This window comes from Poecilia reticulata, linkage group LG8 (genome assembly GCF_000633615.1).
Source record: "Poecilia reticulata strain Guanapo linkage group LG8, Guppy_female_1.0+MT, whole genome shotgun sequence".
Classification (NCBI taxonomy): domain Eukaryota; kingdom Metazoa; phylum Chordata; class Actinopteri; order Cyprinodontiformes; family Poeciliidae; genus Poecilia; species Poecilia reticulata.
In genome coordinates, this window is record NC_024338.1 from 5,102,880 (window position 1) to 5,120,334 (window position 17,455).

Sequence of the window (17,455 nt, forward strand, 5' to 3'; positions counted from 1 at the left end):
AAAAGAAACCTTTAAAACGAGAATAAGTTGGAGAAGCTGATCAGTAAGTAAAAGTTTTACTGTGATAAGTCTAAAAAAAAAACCCAGCACATTCCAGTGAATCATTGAGCAGTCCTGATTAAATGTTGCTAATTGAGCTAATAAATTGAACTGGAAATTGTTTTGAGATTTAAAACGGAATGAGCAGAAAAAACTGAAATCTTATAATAATCAGGTCATGGAAAGTTGGTGCCAGTTTTAATTGTTTTTAAATATTATCAAATTCTCAATGGTATTACTTGGCAAGTAATCCCTAGAGGTACGGATTACTTAAGTAAGTACCCTGAGGTACTCCTACAAGTACATGTAGGTTGTATTGCTAGTGGATTGTACCTAGCAGATCCTAAAGTTTACGAGATCATTTCAGTTCTGATTTCCCATTACTGAGCATCACTATCCAGAACAGAAAACACAGGAATACGACCACAAGCTTCTATTTTTGTTTAAGAAACAGGAAAGTGAGTTTGTGAAGAGTTATTTTCATTTATTCATTGTATTTCATGAAATGATTGGTGAGATTGTCCTCGGTTGTGGGAGTCATGATTCAGGTCAGTTTCACCTCCACCGGGAAATGGTCGCTGACGGCCAGTGCCTGGAGGAGAAAGAGACGGAGCAAACGTCGGTCCAGCTTCCACATTAAAACACTCAACTCCAACCATCCAAATGCAGTGAGTCACTCTGTAAAATGCCAGGGTTTTGTCATTTTGACACCATGATGAATCATTTCATCAACTCATTTTAATGTGATATAAATGTATATGTTGTCGCTATGGTTTCTCAGTTCTCTTGTTTTTTTCTCTCTTTCTGTAGGCGTAGAAGCAGACTTCTAGGTCGTTGTCTTTTGACCGATTTCTGACTTGGAAGAATCCATTTTTTCAAATTTCTCGTTTGTACAGTGACAGGCTCGTGTTCCTTTGTTACCACTTGGCAAACGACACGATATTTTTTGCAGAAGAAAAGCCATAATTGTGGAAAAATTAGATACTTTATCACGGTGTCATTGTTTTACATCACAAGAACCTGGCATTTTACAAAAGTGTGGAAACTTGAGAGATGCTACATGATGGCACTGGGTACAGCTTGACAGCTGCATCTACAAATGACCTAGTTTGCTTTTTAGTTGCTTCTTAATGAAAGTTATACACTGAGCTGCAGTAAATTAGGTATTAGATCAGAATGTGTAGAGTTATAGGGCTGATGGAAAACTTTCATCTGAACACATCAAACCTCCCTGGTCACTATGACATTGACCAGATCAACTCCTAAGGCCAAGAAAATCACTGTATTATTATTGTGGACTGGCTTTTACCAGGCTATGGCTGAGCTTCAGGCTGGCCATGAAGTCATAAACCTGAGCGCTGCTTTGCACTACTCCCTTCAACATGTCTGCTGTGACCACGATTCTGCAAGAAACAGAAGGATGAGTGAGAAGATACTGGAGTCTATGTAGGTGTGTGTGTGTGTGTGTGTGTGTGTGTGGGTGCGTGCGTGTGGTCTATGAGTGTGGACGTACCTGTCATAAGGGCAGTTAGTGGTAGTGACGGTTGTGTCAACCGTATTGGGGATCAACCAGTGGAAGCTCTTGTCTGTGAACAGGCGGATCTGGTTCCATCCAGAGCTGCTCACATAGGTACAGCCTGCGTTGAAGTCCCCCAGCAGCACAATGTTCTGCACAGAGAGGGCGAAGGGTTGACGTCGCTTTGTGCTTTCAAGCATTCTCACCACATGTTTTCACTTTCAGTTTATTCACATTGGTGTTCCAACGGCTGCGGACGTCAGTCACCACATCGTACAGGGCATCTATCTCCACCACAGCCGACTCCGGAGAGGTATGCTGGGGGATCAGAGTGAAGGTGGGCAAGGCTGCAAAACAAACAGAGCAGCTGATAAAGGCCTCAGCGTGGTCAGCAATAATCGGACAGGCTGTCCAGAGACCCATAGCAACTCTGGACGATCCGCTACAGAGACATATTGACTAGTAGTTGATCACTACCCAAATCTAACCTTTATGAAAGACGAGGGGATTCCACACATCCTTAAAAAACTATTACATTCATGTTTCTATAAGTAAGCCCTTAAAAAGTCTTAAATTAATTAAAAAAATGCAGGTCGGTCATAAATACGTTAATCACAGGTAATAAAATTTGCCATGAAAGGACTATTTAGTGTTGTATTTGTATATATCTAGTTTTTTGGGTTTTTTGTTGATGTTGGTCAGTCACACACTCAGTCATGGCACTGATGTCCTCTCTGTGTGGCTGGCAAACAGCGATCCAATCAGTAGCCTCAAAACAACCCCACAGGATTTCTTCAGTTTTCTGTGACCTCACAGTCCTTTTCTTTCCATGACGTCTCTGAAAAAGGGATTTATATTCTGAACATTTTGAGCACAGAAAAACAGGGTCGTGACCGGAGGTTCCCAGAGGTCTGATATTTCCATTTCCTTGACATTTGTGTAAAACAATTCCAATGTTTTGTTTTCTCCAAAATCCAAATTAAATATTTTTATGTTGCTAATTGTAGCATGAAGAATTGTGAAAAACTGAAGGGAGATGGTAAATTTTGCTGCAATTTCTAAAAATATGCAAAAACAAATCCCAGTGTTTCTGAAAGTGCATTTTACTGCAACTAACTTTTTATTTTCCATCGTGTATGTGAAGACAATGCATTAAGATTTTATTTACGATGTATTTATAACTCCACTGGACAGAGCAAAAAGCTTATGGGGTCCAATGGACCCCGTCTCTTTAGACCGCAATACGAGATGAAACAAGAGCAATTTGATGTGAACACTGGATTCAATATGAAAAAGGAAAGCAGAATAATGATAAAACGACTTTCAAAGACACCGTGACCACTGTAAAGGAGAACATCAAAGTTTGGTTCCTTAGAGAGAAAACTAACCGAAACCAATGATGGTTTAACACTTTTGCACAGCAATCATTGGGAAAAAGCAGAAAACTTCCCACAGCCTCTGTGAAGCATACCAGTGTATGTGGATGAGAACATGACGACAAAAGGCTCTCTCATAAAAGTGTCTGTTCCACAGGACTCACAGCCGTCATCATAGGTGTAGCTTTTAACCACAGAAACACTTGCCTGTCTGCAGAGAGAGGGTTCATTATGTTCATTTCTCTAAGCAATTAAGTACTTTGCAATGCAAAGTTTCTTTAATCAAGACATTAAAATGTAACAAATCAACTTTTTTGCTAATAAACTGTGTAAATAAGTTATGGTTGTATTTCTGTACAAATTTTGACACTGGTTGGTTTGCCTAAAATTGTCTCTGTCACTTTTAAAATTGAGATCTACAAAATACATTTCTTCTGATACGTAAAGAGTCAACCTTCCTCTACACAAAGCTTTGTAAAGCGAACAAATGATCTTTAACATTAGGCCTACATCTTTCATGTTGAGGCATATAAACAGTGTGTATTTGCCCGTTGTACCTGTACAGGAAGAGGTATCTCTCGGTGTAGGTGCCGCGGCCCAGGGGCTCACTCACAATGTAGCCGAACTGAGCAGAACCTCTGTGGAAAACACACAGAGATGAACATCGGGGCGCGACATGCGGCTCCTCTCTTACACGGAGTGCTAGAAAAAGTCCAACATGTGGTGCAGTGTGAGCTGGGTACGGATGAGTCTAACTTGTTGACGTGTTCCATGAGTTTTTTGGTTGCCGTCAGGTCGTTGTCTCTGACCTCCTGGATCAAAACGACATCATAGCGATGAACGACCTAAAGCGTGGATACAGTAAAACTCTTAATTATTTTAATTCTGCTGGTTTTATAGATCTAATTTAGTTAACATGTGAAGTCTGAAGGCGTGTTCACACATTTTAATATTGTTGTCTCGGTTTGATTGGGGGCCAAAGATGTAACATTTGTTACATTTTTAGCTGCTGCGGTTCGTTTTCATACTGAACTGTGTCAAACGAACCAAACCCTTTGAAAAATCTGTTCCCTACTTCGCCTGTGGGGGCGCTGCACCAAGAACCACTCAAACTTCGTAAGATTTTGTGTTTTTGTGATGTACAATGAAATGGTTAAGATTCAGGAATATTTTTTGCATTTGAGTGTGTTTCATATTTAGACGTACATCTATAATCTAGATGAATTTAATTATTTTGCAAAGGAGAACGTGCAGATATTTCAGTCCAGATGTGTAAAGTTGTAATAGACATACCACAAAAGGTGATTCTAAAAAGTATAAGCTCAGGCTGGTACAATTTATTATATTTTTTTTTTACTTAATTTTTGTAAGCAATGTATTCTTGTATTTTCACTTCACAAATATAAACTGCTTTACAAAAATATCTGATTTGAAATATTCGCAAAAGAAGCAAAATTCACTCAGACTTTGGAAACATTTTCATGTCTGATTTCTGCAGGATTATAGTTTTACTTCAACTGTTTTATTCATGCAGAAACAACAGAGTGAAAGATTTAAAGCACATGAAAAGCAGACCGTGCTGATGATGTCCATCAGCGTGGTGTTGGAGGCCTTTGTGTCCCCAAATGTCTTGATGTTAAAGGCTCCCAGCAGGAGACTGGAGGACAGATGCAGCAGGCCTACAAAGAGCCCCACAGAGCACAGCGCGCGCATCCTGGGCCACTGACGGTCAACCTAAATGTGGAAAAGCTCTCAGTTAGCAGAAGCATGTGGAACTGAGATCATCCAGAGGTCATTATGTTCTTGTCTTTTCAGAAAATCCCACAATTATTAATTGGGTTTCAGTTCATGATCTGTAATGATTATTGGAAAAAATATCAACTTTGTGTCCATTGTACTAAAAATATTCCTAAAAGTAAAATTATTTTTTTTCCCCCTGAAAACGCTACTCAAGTAGAGCTAAATGAGTAAATGTAGCTATTACTCCCCGTCTCTGGCTTACTGTATGGTGAAGGATATGCGATGTTTTGGGCCTCTGCTAAAGGCAATATCACATGGCCCAGCATCAAAGCTAAAATATGACGAGATTTTAAACATAATCACGCTATTTCGGGAAAAAGTATATCAAATCAACACAAGACTGGTTTTCTAGCAACAAAATTTGTGTTAATTCTGAGACTTTTAGGACATTTTTACCAGGGAATAAAATGTCTCAGCTGTGTGCCCAGAGTTAAAACCCCGTGATGGCGGAACACAGGCCTCGGTGTGGGAATGTGAAACAGTCAGAACACCTGCGCCATCACCCACAGCGGCGCGCGCCGCCTGTTCGGGTCTGACTGCGACACCGGAACCTTTAATGCTATATTCTATTTTTTTTTCACCTCATGTTTTTTTTTTTTTTTTTTAAATGCCAGGTAAAATATTATGCCTATGATGTAATGTGTTATCCGGTTACCCTGGTTACACGTTCCTGGCGGAGAAAGCCACCAAGGTTTTCATGGAGAGCAAACAGCCGTCGAATTGTAAATAAAGCGAAGAAGTGCGTACCTGTTCAGGGAGAAGAAGAAGAAGAAGAAAGTCAGCCGTGAACACAAAGCCTGGCTTGTGCCGGTCCCCAGAGCTTTTATAGGAACAGCGATAACATCCCGGGTTAGGGGTTTTATTTACCTGCTGCTCCATATGACGACGGCATGCTGGGAGGAGAGATGAAARGAGGTGGATTGTGAAGGTAGCTCAGGTGTTTTTTTTATTTAGTCTATTTATTTTTATTCAAGGTCTAGTTTAGACTACTACTGTAACACTGATGACCCCTGTACCTATTTACATTTGATCACATCAACCAATCTCCGTTTTCATGAAGTTTTCAAGCGTGCAACCTGCAGCTCCAGGGCCACATGGAGCCCTGGAGCCACGTGGAGTGGATCCACATCATCCACTGTGGATCTTAATAACTCTGCTCAAAAAATGCTAAACAATTTTTATTTRTGTATTTAAGTGTTCTCCATTTCTGGTTTTGCTTGATGTACTTAGAGTTCTGTTAGTRTTTTTACCTGATTCCTGTATAGTGTCTTTGAGTGCTTAGAAAGTAAAATGTATAAAMATATTTATTATTAAAATGTAAAGGCAATAAAACAACCAGCTGTTTTCATGAGATGTATGCAGATCATTTTCACAAATAATACTAATAGTGTAAGAAATATTGTTTTGAAAAAAGTAAAAAGTAAATAAAAATATTATGTCTTTTTGTTGTTGTTTTTTTAAGAAAAAATATTCCATTGAAAAACTGTGTTCATTTGTTATGTGTGAAAAATTTTGATAATTTTCTTTATTTTGAAATGTAACATTATAGATAAATGTGTTTTTCTTTCATTTTAAAATCAAACATTTTTAATAATCTACGGTTAAATTAGCTAATTTTTTCCATGTTTCATTTGCAGCTCTAATCCGTTGTAAAGCTCGCTGACTTCTGGTATAGATCAACAAAATKAATGCATATCGGTATCAAATTTATAGTTTCTGAAATTCTCTGCACATTAAAATCTGACAATCATATTGGAATTTTGTATTCTGCCCCCTTTACTATGTTACCCCTTTATGAAATCCAACAAAAGCCTTACAACTGCAGACATTTTTGTCCATTRTTCTTTGCAAAAGASTTCAAGCTCAGTTAAACTCCCTGGAGAGCATCTTTGATCATAAGCTTTCAAATCTTGCCAAAGATTTTAAACTGAATTCAGGTCTGAACTTTGACTGGGCCATTGTAATACATACATTTATTTTAATCTAAACCAGTGGCGTTCAAACTGTTTTGTTACGTGGGCCAAAATATTTAACTTAAAAGTGCTTGTCGGCCAAAATATTAAAAATAAAATAAAATGTAAAAAAAAATACCTCTTTCTTTTACCTCCTCAAAAATAAACAATGTGTAATATTTCATTTGAACGTGAAATATTCAAAGTCACTTGTTCTCTTATTTTTTGTTGGAAATGGATATTAATAATAAATCTGCTATTTCTGTCTATGCTGAACAATGGATACCCAACAGTATAATGCTGCCACCACCTTGTTCCAGTATGTGGATGGAAATGTTTTAGCCCATGGAAACAGTGTTTGTGTCACAGTTGCTATATTACATTTAAAGCCTTAAATGTCATACAAATGAACCCACYAGATCACTAAGGCAGCTGTTCATTTATTAAGATACTTTTGGGTTTTAAATCAAAYGCAAAAAAGTACAATAGGACTTAACATCATCCTCCAGTCACTGAACTGGAGATTGGGATTTCAAAGTTTGTTCTTAAAGGATATTTTTCAGCAACACTTTTAGTAGTTTTTAYRAAATATTTGAATATGTTGAAAATTTCCTATCAGTTCATATTCCCAAAATATTTCCAGATGTTGTTGGTTAAAAGTGGGAATTGGGAAGGCAGCAGCTGGTGGCTGTTTGTGATAAAAGTTTATTTAGGGTTATGAGTGATGGAAAATTTCTGCTACCTTCCCAGCCACAGCTTCTTGACTTTCCTGCCAAAATCAACACTCCTCCCATTTGGCTGTTGTTGTATTTGCAGACTCGCTTTTGAATTAATTCTCAGTATTTGATGCACTGCTGATATGTGAAGTTTCCCCACTTACGAAGCATGGAGAGGTCTGCAATTTTTATTGTATGTAAACTTMATCTGGTAGGAACTAYAYGTATATTWAAAAAAGAAAATCACATTGTATGATTTTTAAGTTATTAATTAGCATTTTTATTATTATTTGTTGAGCGATAAGCCCAGAACTACATAGTAATAACCTAAAGAGAGCAGAGACCAGTCTCTACAGCTAACTTGTTGACTTGGACTTAAATGAAGGTTTTGACAGTTTTCCAGCTGAATGACTGGATGTACTGCTATCACTGTGATTTTACTGWATAGTTGTTTGTATCGTTCAAGGTTTAAAGGCAAGTTAAACTTGCATCAGCACAGCCAAGGTCCACTTGTCTATGTTCTCCACTTGTCTAGAGTCTCACGTCATCTAACAAGACAAGATAGATGAAAAGAGATAAAGAGCTTCTGAAATCTGAATGTTTCTTTTTTTTCTCTACATGTTCTTCTTTACTTGTCAGACCACTGCACAAATTTAGTTCCGCTTTTCTACAACTCCCACAAAGGCACTTTTAAGAGCCACATCTGTCATATGTGTCATTCTTGTGTCCTTAATTTGTGTCTTGTTCTTCTGTCTGTGTCTCGGCCTTTGCTATCATTTGTGCATAGTTCGGGTTGTTCATTTGTTTTTTGTCTGTCCGTCACCATGAGAGACTCAAACCTCCGAGATCCTTTAATGATGCTGGATTTTGAGATACATCAGCAGGAAATAAGTGATGAGCTTCAACACCTCGATGACTTGCTTGCTGATCTAGACAAAAGATGAAGCTCAAGTTAGTACCTGTGAAAATTTCAATCTCAAAACAAATCTGCTTGGATTGATGCCCCAGTGCCTGTAAAATACCTGAACTCAACATAGTGAGAGTTGTTCAAGAAACAGTTCAAGAAAATGGCCCTAATTTTTACTTCATCCTATATCCCATATGACTTTTTTCCCCGCTGTCAATGTACGTATTTGCTTGTTTTTAATTTTGTTTGTTCAGACAGATAAAAARAATTATKGAATTTGATGTAATATTGTAATTTTTGGCRTCTRTCAGTGTCGGTAGCAATGAATTTTAACGATTCCAAGCCTGATAACTTGGAATCGAGCATGTAGCAGCCGTTTAATAACAGGAAGAAAACTCCAGCAGAACCAGAACCAGGCTCAGGACGAGAGGTTCAGAGAGAACGGAAAGGAGACAAAATAACTTGTTCAGGACTGGCTTTATGTTGAGGAAACAAAGAGCTCTCACAGTTACAGAGGCACTCTCAAAGCACTGTATCTTACATTTTCTAAAAGCGCAGTCAACACTTCAAGCCAGTGTGTGGCAGTAAAGTGCCAATAAACGTGTGATGYCGTCTAAATAGGTAGTAGAAGAAGAAGCCTTGCCTGTCAGGTTACAAACAGGAAGAAAACATCCAGTTGTTGTCCGAGCCAGGGACTTGAGTAGCAGCTTGCGTTCGAGTGGCTCCGGAATGAGGCGACTTTGAGGGTTGGAAACCAGCCGGGGTGTTACCATGGTGTGTCCGAAGTAGTGACAGAACCGACTGATAGCACGGGAATTCAGTGCTGCTCCACTTTCCTCCGGGTGCGACTGTTGAAACGAGGTAAGTTAGCTTAGCCACCGAACACTAGCTTGGGGTTAGCCTGTGTGGTAGAAGGCAGATATTTGGGCTTCATTGAAAAATAAAGCATTATTTTRTAGCRCGTTGGTTCCCCGCTTAGCTTATGYGTATTTTGTGATTTCATCTAATAGTTTATCTTCATGACAAATTAAAACTATTCAGCCCTCTATGCATCACCTGTCCTGCTCTGAGCTCAGTCTTACAAATCGCCAGAAGTTCATGATGCTTGTAGCAGATTGTGACAGTGATATAAACAACTCCGCAGCTGAGTAGAGGGTATATTAATGAGGATCAGAAAAAAAAAATCAATCATACTATTGCTTGTATTCATTTTAAAAAGGTTTTATTTATTCCAAAAGGAAATTAAATGTTGTAATTTATATCATCCGATTATCTTCAAAGATCATCCTGTAGCAGTCAGTCTTACAACAAATCTGAAGAGACCTCTGACTGAAGGTCATTGCTGTATGACTGTCATGACATTGTAACAGCTCAATTTCGGGGGAGCAGAGAAGATATTCCACAGTAGCATGTCCTAAATGACATTATCACTTGTTGACCAGCATTGCTAACCCACCTCGTTAGCTTTAGCCACTCCTCTTCATATCTATTTGTGGGTAAGAAGACGTTGGAGGTGGAGATATGAGCCTTATTAATTATGGTTAATGGATTATGGTTAATTTGGTTCCTCTCTGTATCAATGACRCCTCCTGTTCACTTCCTGTAGGATTTGAGGTCAGGAATTATTTGAGCTTTAGAGATGTTAATCAGGTTCTCCCATTTGTAAAAGCCTAATAACAGTATAATAACAACTGTTTGAAAGTTAAAAAGTAAGAGCAAAAATTCTTCCATCGGCACAGCAAAATCACAGGGTTTTACATAATCATGCTAAAGTTTAATTTAATTATAATTTTTTTTAAAGAGGAAAAGACAAAAAGAAATCAACCTGACTCAGCATAATTGCTGTTGTACAACATAATTCTGTTATGCAGAAGAGATATCCAACATCACATGACATACACCAGGGTTTCCCCCAGTGTACCACAAGCCTGRCAGGCCACCAGGCTTTACTTGTGTCCCCACCAGGCTTAGCTTTATTTATTTATTTATTTATTTAATGTTTGAATTTTTTTTAAGACTTTCTACTTGGTGTTCAGGTATTAATCTTCCAGTCTTCCAATAACACGTAATTACTAAGTGATATTTTACAATTCCCTGTCAACTTTAAACATTTTTTAATCAAAAACACAACAGGCTGCTGGATGAATGACTTGCTAGCGCCTCAATCACCAGGCTTAGCAAGTTTTCTGGGTTTTAGTTTTAGTTAAACAGGTGAAAATGGAAGTAAGTTCCTGTTTTCTTTAATGAAAAAATACTAATTTAAAACATGTTGGATCCACATTTTATGCGTTTTATTCTGGTTAAGTTGCATAGTCATGCAATCCTGGTCGACACAAACACTCGCTCTACCCCGCAACTTCAACCAGTTAATATTTGGAAGCGATTGATGTGTGACCGTCAGGCATCCTGAAGCTGTAAATGCAGGCTGATGTGTGTTTGCAGACTGACTAAACCTCCCTGTGATGTGTGTTGACCTCTGCAGGTGTGAATGAGTGACGTGGTGCCTCCCACAGCTCTCAGTGAAGTCCAGCTCCGCTTCCTTTGTCACGATGACATAGAGAATGTCAAACTGCTGTGTGGTGACTGGTTCCCCATCGAGTAAGCTTCACGATTTCTGAACCTCTCTGCGAATCAATCAGTCAAGTTTGTGCATCACATTTCAGCAACAAGGCAGTTCTTGTGCTTTATGTCATAAACACACGCACACTCACAAAAATACAAAGTTACAGAACACACAAAACAATTGTCAGTGCTAATTTTTAGCTTAGCGCCTTTGCTAACTTTGGGCAAGTTTAGTGCAGTTAGCTTCCCCTAGATTAATTTTCCCAGATAAATTCTAAAGCATTAATTCACTTGGCTATTTTGTAAACCTTGAGTTCAATTATTTAAGTAGTTAGACATTTATATTCAGGCTCTTATTTTGAAGTGAGGTAAGGCTACTTATGTAGCAGTTCCATTTCCTCTCCTCCCATTCTCTCCCCTTTACCTCCAATAACGTTACTTCAAACAAGAAACATACAAAAACAAAATAAAGTACAAACAGTTGAGAAAATGGTATAAACATAAAGTGCATTATAAAAAATAAGGTCAAAAATTAAATGGATGCTCGAGAGTTGTAGTCTTTCAAGTGTAGATATAATTGGAATTGAAGTTAGCGCTTTAGCATTAGTTTCTGCTAAACACCAAATTGAAGTAGTACTTTAGTATTAGTTTCTTCTAAATATCATGTTTAGTACTAGTTTAGTAATAGCTTCCATTAAATATTGTGTTAGTGTAGCACTTTAGCGTTGGCTTTCTCTAAATACTGTTGATGTAGCACTTTAGATTTAGCTTTAGCTTCCACTAAATATCATCTTAGTGTCACAGTTTAGCATTAGCTTCCACTGAACACAGAGTTGGTGTAGCGCTTTAGCATTTGCTTCTGCTAAATACTATGTTAGTGTAGCTGTTCGTTATTGGCTTTCATTAAACACCACGCTAGTGTAGCGTTTTAGTGCTAGCTTCTACTAAATATCGTGTTAGCGTAGTGCTCAGAATTAGCTTTCACTCAATACTGTGGTGGTGTAGCACTTTAGGAAATGAATGTTTGTGAATAGTGGTTTATTGGTAAAGCAACTTATCTTTTAGTTAGCGGTGCCCATCACTGTGCTGACTTAATTATTCAAATTATTTTGTCACATTTTGTTCACAGAATTGATTGGATTTGATGTAATAAACTGACAAGGTATTTTAAAAACTGTAAAGTGGAAGGAAAATGATAAATGGTTTAAAAAAAAAAAAATTCTACAAACAAAAAGCTGAAAAGTGCTACTTGTGTTTGTGATTGTAGTGTAAAAAATGGAAAAAAAGCTCCAAGGGATGTTGATATTTTTTGCATCTGTCGTTCTGTCTGACATTCGTCTCCAGGTACCCAGACTCATGGTATCAAGATATCACCTCCAACAAGAAGTTCTTCTCCCTCGCTGCCACCTTCAGAGGAAACATCGTGGGAATGATCGTGGCCGAGATCAAAAGCCGGACCAAAGTGCACAAGGAGGTCAGTCAGTTCTGTGGCGCTGTGCGAGGAAACGCGCGGCTGGAATGAGCAGTTTGAACTTGTTCTCTGTGAAAATGTTGTGAACAGGTGTGACTCTACCAGCCGCGTGTCTAAAGAGTCAGTTGGTCTGTTTTTAGTGTGTTAATTAGATAAACCCAACACTTCTGACTGAGAGAGTCTTTAGTCTGAATGAAAGACAAAATGCATGATGAGAACAAAACTGTGTCGAGTACAGACTTAAAGATCTGTTTCGCTGCCTTAGGCCATGTTCTTCTCCCTCATTTCCATTGGGAACTATTTGCATCTGTAGAATTTGCCTTCCCTCTGGCTAGTTTGCGTAGATGGAGATGCAGTACGTGTCATGATGAGAGAGACATGTTTAGGGTATTAATACAAATACTCGACAATTTAAATAAGTTATATAATCAGGAGGAATGCTTGATTCTGATGATCTTTTCTGTGTCTTAGGATGGAGACATCCTGGCCTCCAGTTTTCCTGTGGACACACAGGTCGCCTACATCCTCAGCCTGGGAGTGGTCAAAGAGTTCAGGAAACATGGCATAGGTACAACTGCTTCCACAAACTATTTTTTAAAGTAGCTGTTTTTTTATGGGTTTTGTGAAGAGTTCTGGTTGAACCTGAGGTGGATACTAAATTGTAGACCAATTCAGACTGTCTTCAAAGTTTCTGCTAGATRAACAATACAGTGAGTTTGCAATATCAACATAAATCCCAATCTAATCTCTTTGGAGGCAATGTTTTGTCATTCAAGTTGCATGCAAATATTTTGTTTGTGCTTTTAGGTGTACTTTTAATGTTGCAGTTCCATGTTCTCCTAAAGTTATCTACAATTCATTTCATTCCTTTTCATTTCTGCTGTCAGATTGTTATAAAATTATTCATACCTTAAAAAGGTCTGTGGGGGAGCTATGCCTCGAAGGCGGAGCTCTGTCTCTCCTGGCATTTTGCACAGCTGAATGGTTGCCATGGGAGATTAAAGGCTTTCTCAGACATGCATGAAAGAATCAAAGCAACATTCCAGGTCTGTTTTTGGAGAGGAAATAAAATTATAACAAGCTCAAAAAAGTTGATTTTTCATAACACTGACCCTTTAATTATTAAGGTTTGCACTCACTACAGCAGGGATTTTGTCCCAGCCCTCTAATCAGATCTTCTCCAGGTCTTCAGGGTTCCGTGGTTGTTGCTGGGAAATGGAAAGTTTCACCTCTTTCGAATGATTTTCTATTGGGTTCGGTTCTAGAGACTGACTGGACCACTCCAGAACCGGGAAGTCCTCCTTGTGGAGTCTCTCCTTCGTTATCCTGGCTGTGTTTCAGGTCATCTTCATGCTGGACGACTCAGCCACGACCCATCGTCAGTGCTATTTCTGAGGGAAATAGCACTGAGGTTGTTGACCAAAATCCCGTGACACATGATCGTACTCGTCTTTCCTCTTCCTTCTAACATGCCAAGTGGAGTTTACACCAAAGAGTTCCATTGTGATCTCATCTGACCTTATGACCTTCTCCCATGCCTTTGCTGGCTTGTGTCATGCACAGTCAGAGTTTGATACTGAAGATATGATGTTCTCTCTGTATCAAACCGCTTTGCCTAAAGGCCGATACACACACTGCTAGAACTGATAACTTTGTTCTTTCTTCTTCTGTTATTGCTGATTGTTCTTGTGCGGAGGCAGAGACATATTGTGTGATTAACCAGAAGGTGAATAAAGTCAGTTTCTCGTGTAAGTGTCGGTCAAGCTCCCGAAATGGAGAAAATCAGGGACCATTTATGGGTGCACCCCGAGTTCTAAGCCATTTCCTGTCATTTCATTGATGGAGCTCTCTGGCTCTCCTTGTTCCCCTCTGACCTCCCAGGCTCCCTACTGCTGGACAGTCTGAAGGAGCACATCTCGACGACCGCTCAGGACCACTGCAAGGCCATCTACCTGCACGTCCTCACCACCAACAACACTGCCATCCACTTCTATGAGAACAGGGACTTCAGGCAGCACCACTACCTTCCCTACTACTACTCCATACGTGGCGTCCTCAAAGACGGGTTCACATATGTGCTCTACATTAACGGCGGTCATCCACCCTGGACAATATTATATCCTTTTGTTGAAGCAGAAATGAGGTAAAGTGATTAGTTGTGCAAAAGTATTGTTGAATTTTTTATTTATTTATTTTTACATTTTCTCACATTAAAACATCCAAATAAGATGAGTTTTATTAGGATTTTAGTAGTGGTGGAAATACTTCTGCTAATTTGCTAATAATGGATTTAATCTTTAGCTTAGTGCTCTTCCTAACTTTGAAAACATTTAACGCACATAGCTTCCACCAGCTTCCACATAGTTTTGGTGGCACTGTGTTATGAATTTTCAGTTGAAAATATTTGACATCTGTGTTGAAGTTTTGGTTATCGACTTAAGAATTCTCCAAGTGCTTAGACATTTATATTCATGCTCTTATTTTGAAGTGGGTGTTTACGTAGCAGTTCACTTCCTCTCCTTTACGTCATAAAGGAACAAAATACAGACAGTAGGAAGCTAGGTACAAACATGGCTACAATATGTGAGAGCTTTATGTAGCATGTAAGGTATGTCAAAAGTAAGTTTGTTCTCAGGGATTGTGGCAAAACGGTTGGATTGGAAGTTGGCATATTAGCATTAGCTTCTGCTAACTACACTGTTGGTATAACCTGTCATGGCACAACTACAAACCTACAAGACATTAAAGCCACTGGAAGACGTATATAAATAAAAATCCTTGTAATATTGTGAGTTTTTCCTTAACCCTGCGCTCCACTGACTACATCCAGCACATCGGCTCCACCTTGGCCAGCCTGAGCCCCTGCTCCATCCCACAGAGGCTGTACCGCCAGGCCCAGTCGCTGCTGCGCTCTCTGCTCCCCTGGTCCAATATCGCCTCCAAAACCGGCATACAGTACAGCAGGACCATGTGACGTGGAGCAGAGGAGGGCCGTATGCGATGGGAGCCGCGCCTTCGCCATCTTTGTCATCGTCTCGCCCTTTTTATCTGTTTTCTGTTTTTTTAGGAGCTCGACCGTCCTCGTCAGTCTTCCCCCTCCGCTGTACAGACCAAGTTCACGACATTCTCAATCTCTTCCGGCTTCCCTCTTCCTGCGTGTGCATGACAACGCACTCAGGTCAAGCATCCCCTCGTTCCCGCGCCAGATCCTTGCCGTCGATTCAAAACGCGTTCGGCACTGAGCCTGCAGATTCACAGGGTCGTATTTATAAAGTAGTTCCACGTGATTTTAGAGGTATTTGCTTCCGAGGTATTCTTCTTCCCGTTACTTGGCTGTAGTCATGAACCACTCAGGTTACCCTGCCTGTAACCTGTGTTTACCCCGTTACTCCACAGCTGAGCCAATCCAAGATTGACTTTGACTTTGAGGTCAGACAGCGGAGCTAAAGGTCAGATAATGACATGCAGAGGTCAGCAGAGGTCGTACCGTGAGACTGAAATGATGGTGCACGCACACCGGGAACCACAGAGAGAGACTAAAGTTTTACGTCTCTTTTCATCTTGTCAACTACTGTCAGATACTATGTATTCTATTTGTATATATTATATTTAGCTAATATATGAATTTATCTTAATATGTATGTCGATTCTATTGTATGTCGTTATTGGGCTTAGTTTGACGATGACCCATTCTTGTCCCATTTCTTTTGTTTTTCTTTTAAGTCTAGATTTAAGTCTGAATCATTCACAGTTTTGTAAAATTGACACTGAAAAGCAAATTTTATTGATGAGATTATCGTAATGTGATTTAAAATAAATTTGATTTGACAAGAGTAGCTCTTTGAAACCATTTAAGTTTTCTAGGGGTGCACCGATTGCAGTTTTCTGGCCGATCGATGATCGGCAATATTTAAAAAATAATCTAACCTGCCCGTTCCAATTTTGGCCGATCCAGATTGGTTTTTGTCTGAAATGTTGCTAAATGTAGCAACATTTTTAGGCCTTTGAAGAGGTAGACAAGATCGATTTCACATGTAAGTATCGGCCGATCTCCCAAAATTAAGGAAATCGGTGCACTCCTAAATTTTTCTCTCATGGAAATGAGTCTCTTATAAGAATACGGTAACACTATAGTTGAATTCATTATAATTCTATGGCTATACATTCTGGCCACTGAACGATGATGCAGAACTGTTTAAGGAAATGCTCTCAACCTCATTTAAAAATCGTCCAAACACAGTCCTTGTTTTAGACATTTTAAAAGCTGACTGAGTGCAGTCTTGTTTTGTTTTGTTTTTTTACGTTTATTTGCCTCTTTATTGCTGCTAGTATGAAGAAATTTCCAAATGTGAAGAAATTTCTGTTTGTGCAGATTTAAAAAGAAGAAAAAGAAAATGTCCCAGTTTAGATTTTTATGTCGGCCTGTGAAAGAGATTAGAAAATACATCCACTTCATATTCCTGCACACATGCAGCAGGTGTGAGTTTTTGTGTGTTTATTTATCAGCACCGGCTTTTTTATGTTTCGTTCCATTTGAATCAGAAGTAAGAATGGGGAATGACGTAAAACAAAACGGATAGTCTATAGTATCTCACTTGGGTTAATATGTTACTCACAATCTCGATAACTCCAATCTCGAAATGTCAAAATAATTTATGTGAGAGATGTCTTATGATTTGATTTATTCCCACTGGGCGATTATTTAGCCGGAAGCCAATGATTACACACACAGGACACTGAGGTTGGAGTCAGCGCGCCTCCAATGATCTTCCTGTGTGAAGCGCATACTGTGAATGAATATTTGTTGTGTTTATTAATCAAACTGGTGATCCTGCTGCAACATACTCATTAATAGAGAGAAGTAAACTCCCATTAGTTCAAATATGGCTTTTATTACTGCAGCAGTCGCCACATTTTATGCGTTAGCTGGCAAATCAAGTTTTGAGGTTCGGTGAGAAATTTTCACCCTCCAAATTTCTGTCTCTATTTTCACGGTTTTGTTTTTTTTTTATTATTATTATTGTTTTTTCAATCTCGACTTGTGGGTTCAAATGGAGCACATGTAAGTGCCAAATGCTAACAGTGACATCAGGAAGCAACGCTGCAGTTTCTCAGT

General features: G+C 39.0%; 2 protein-coding genes across 3 annotated transcripts; one reads left to right on the forward strand and one right to left on the reverse strand.

The window, feature by feature from the left end:
• Positions 1-508: 508 nt before the first annotated feature.
• On the reverse strand, positions 509-5,638 carry dnase1 (deoxyribonuclease I). Of its 2 annotated transcripts, XM_017306213.1 has the most exons (10): positions 5,599-5,638; positions 5,387-5,478; positions 4,507-4,665; positions 3,688-3,776; positions 3,489-3,569; positions 3,027-3,142; positions 1,790-1,902; positions 1,553-1,707; positions 1,349-1,442; positions 509-631 (listed from the first exon to the last, which is right to left on the reverse strand). In XM_017306213.1, exons 1-10 carry the CDS (start codon positions 5,621-5,623, stop codon positions 584-586), a joined length of 972 nt encoding a protein of 323 aa, XP_017161702.1. In that variant the 5' UTR covers positions 5,624-5,638; the 3' UTR covers positions 509-583. The 2 variants fall into 2 exon arrangements, with proteins under 2 accessions (XP_017161702.1, XP_008413510.2); XM_008415288.2 differs by lacking the exon at positions 5,387-5,478 and having other exon boundaries at positions 5,479-5,632.
• Positions 5,639-8,950: 3,312 nt separating this feature from the next.
• Positions 8,951-15,415, forward strand: naa60 (N-alpha-acetyltransferase 60, NatF catalytic subunit). The gene is made up of 6 exons (XM_008415289.2): positions 8,951-9,167; positions 10,789-10,904; positions 12,213-12,342; positions 12,811-12,907; positions 14,221-14,455; positions 15,157-15,415. Exons 2-6 carry the CDS (start codon positions 10,795-10,797, stop codon positions 15,311-15,313), a joined length of 729 nt encoding a protein of 242 aa, XP_008413511.1. The 5' UTR covers positions 8,951-9,167; positions 10,789-10,794; the 3' UTR covers positions 15,314-15,415.
• The last annotated feature ends 2,040 nt before the right edge of the window (positions 15,416-17,455 follow it).

Bases quoted from the DNA above. Each gene is read 5' to 3' on its own strand.
- dnase1 (XM_008415288.2), bottom strand. From the start codon at position 5,610: ATGGAGCAGCAGGTAAATAAAACCCCTAACCCGGGATGTTATCGCTGT. The intron at 3,777-4,506 runs GTCTGCTTTTCA...TCCACGCTTTAG, and splicing joins TGATGGACATCATCAGCACG to GTCGTTCATCGCTATGATGT. The intron at 1,903-3,026 runs GTATGCTTCACA...TTTGTTTTGCAG, and splicing joins GTTCTCATCCACATACACTG to CCTTGCCCACCTTCACTCTG.
- naa60 (XM_008415289.2), top strand. From the start codon at position 10,795: ATGAGTGACGTGGTGCCTCCCACAGCTCTCAGTGAAGTCCAGCTCCGC. The intron at 12,343-12,810 runs GTCAGTCAGTTC...TCTGTGTCTTAG, and splicing joins GGACCAAAGTGCACAAGGAG to GATGGAGACATCCTGGCCTC. The intron at 14,456-15,156 runs ATATCCTTTTGT...CCTGCGCTCCAC, and splicing joins CATCCACCCTGGACAATATT to TGACTACATCCAGCACATCG.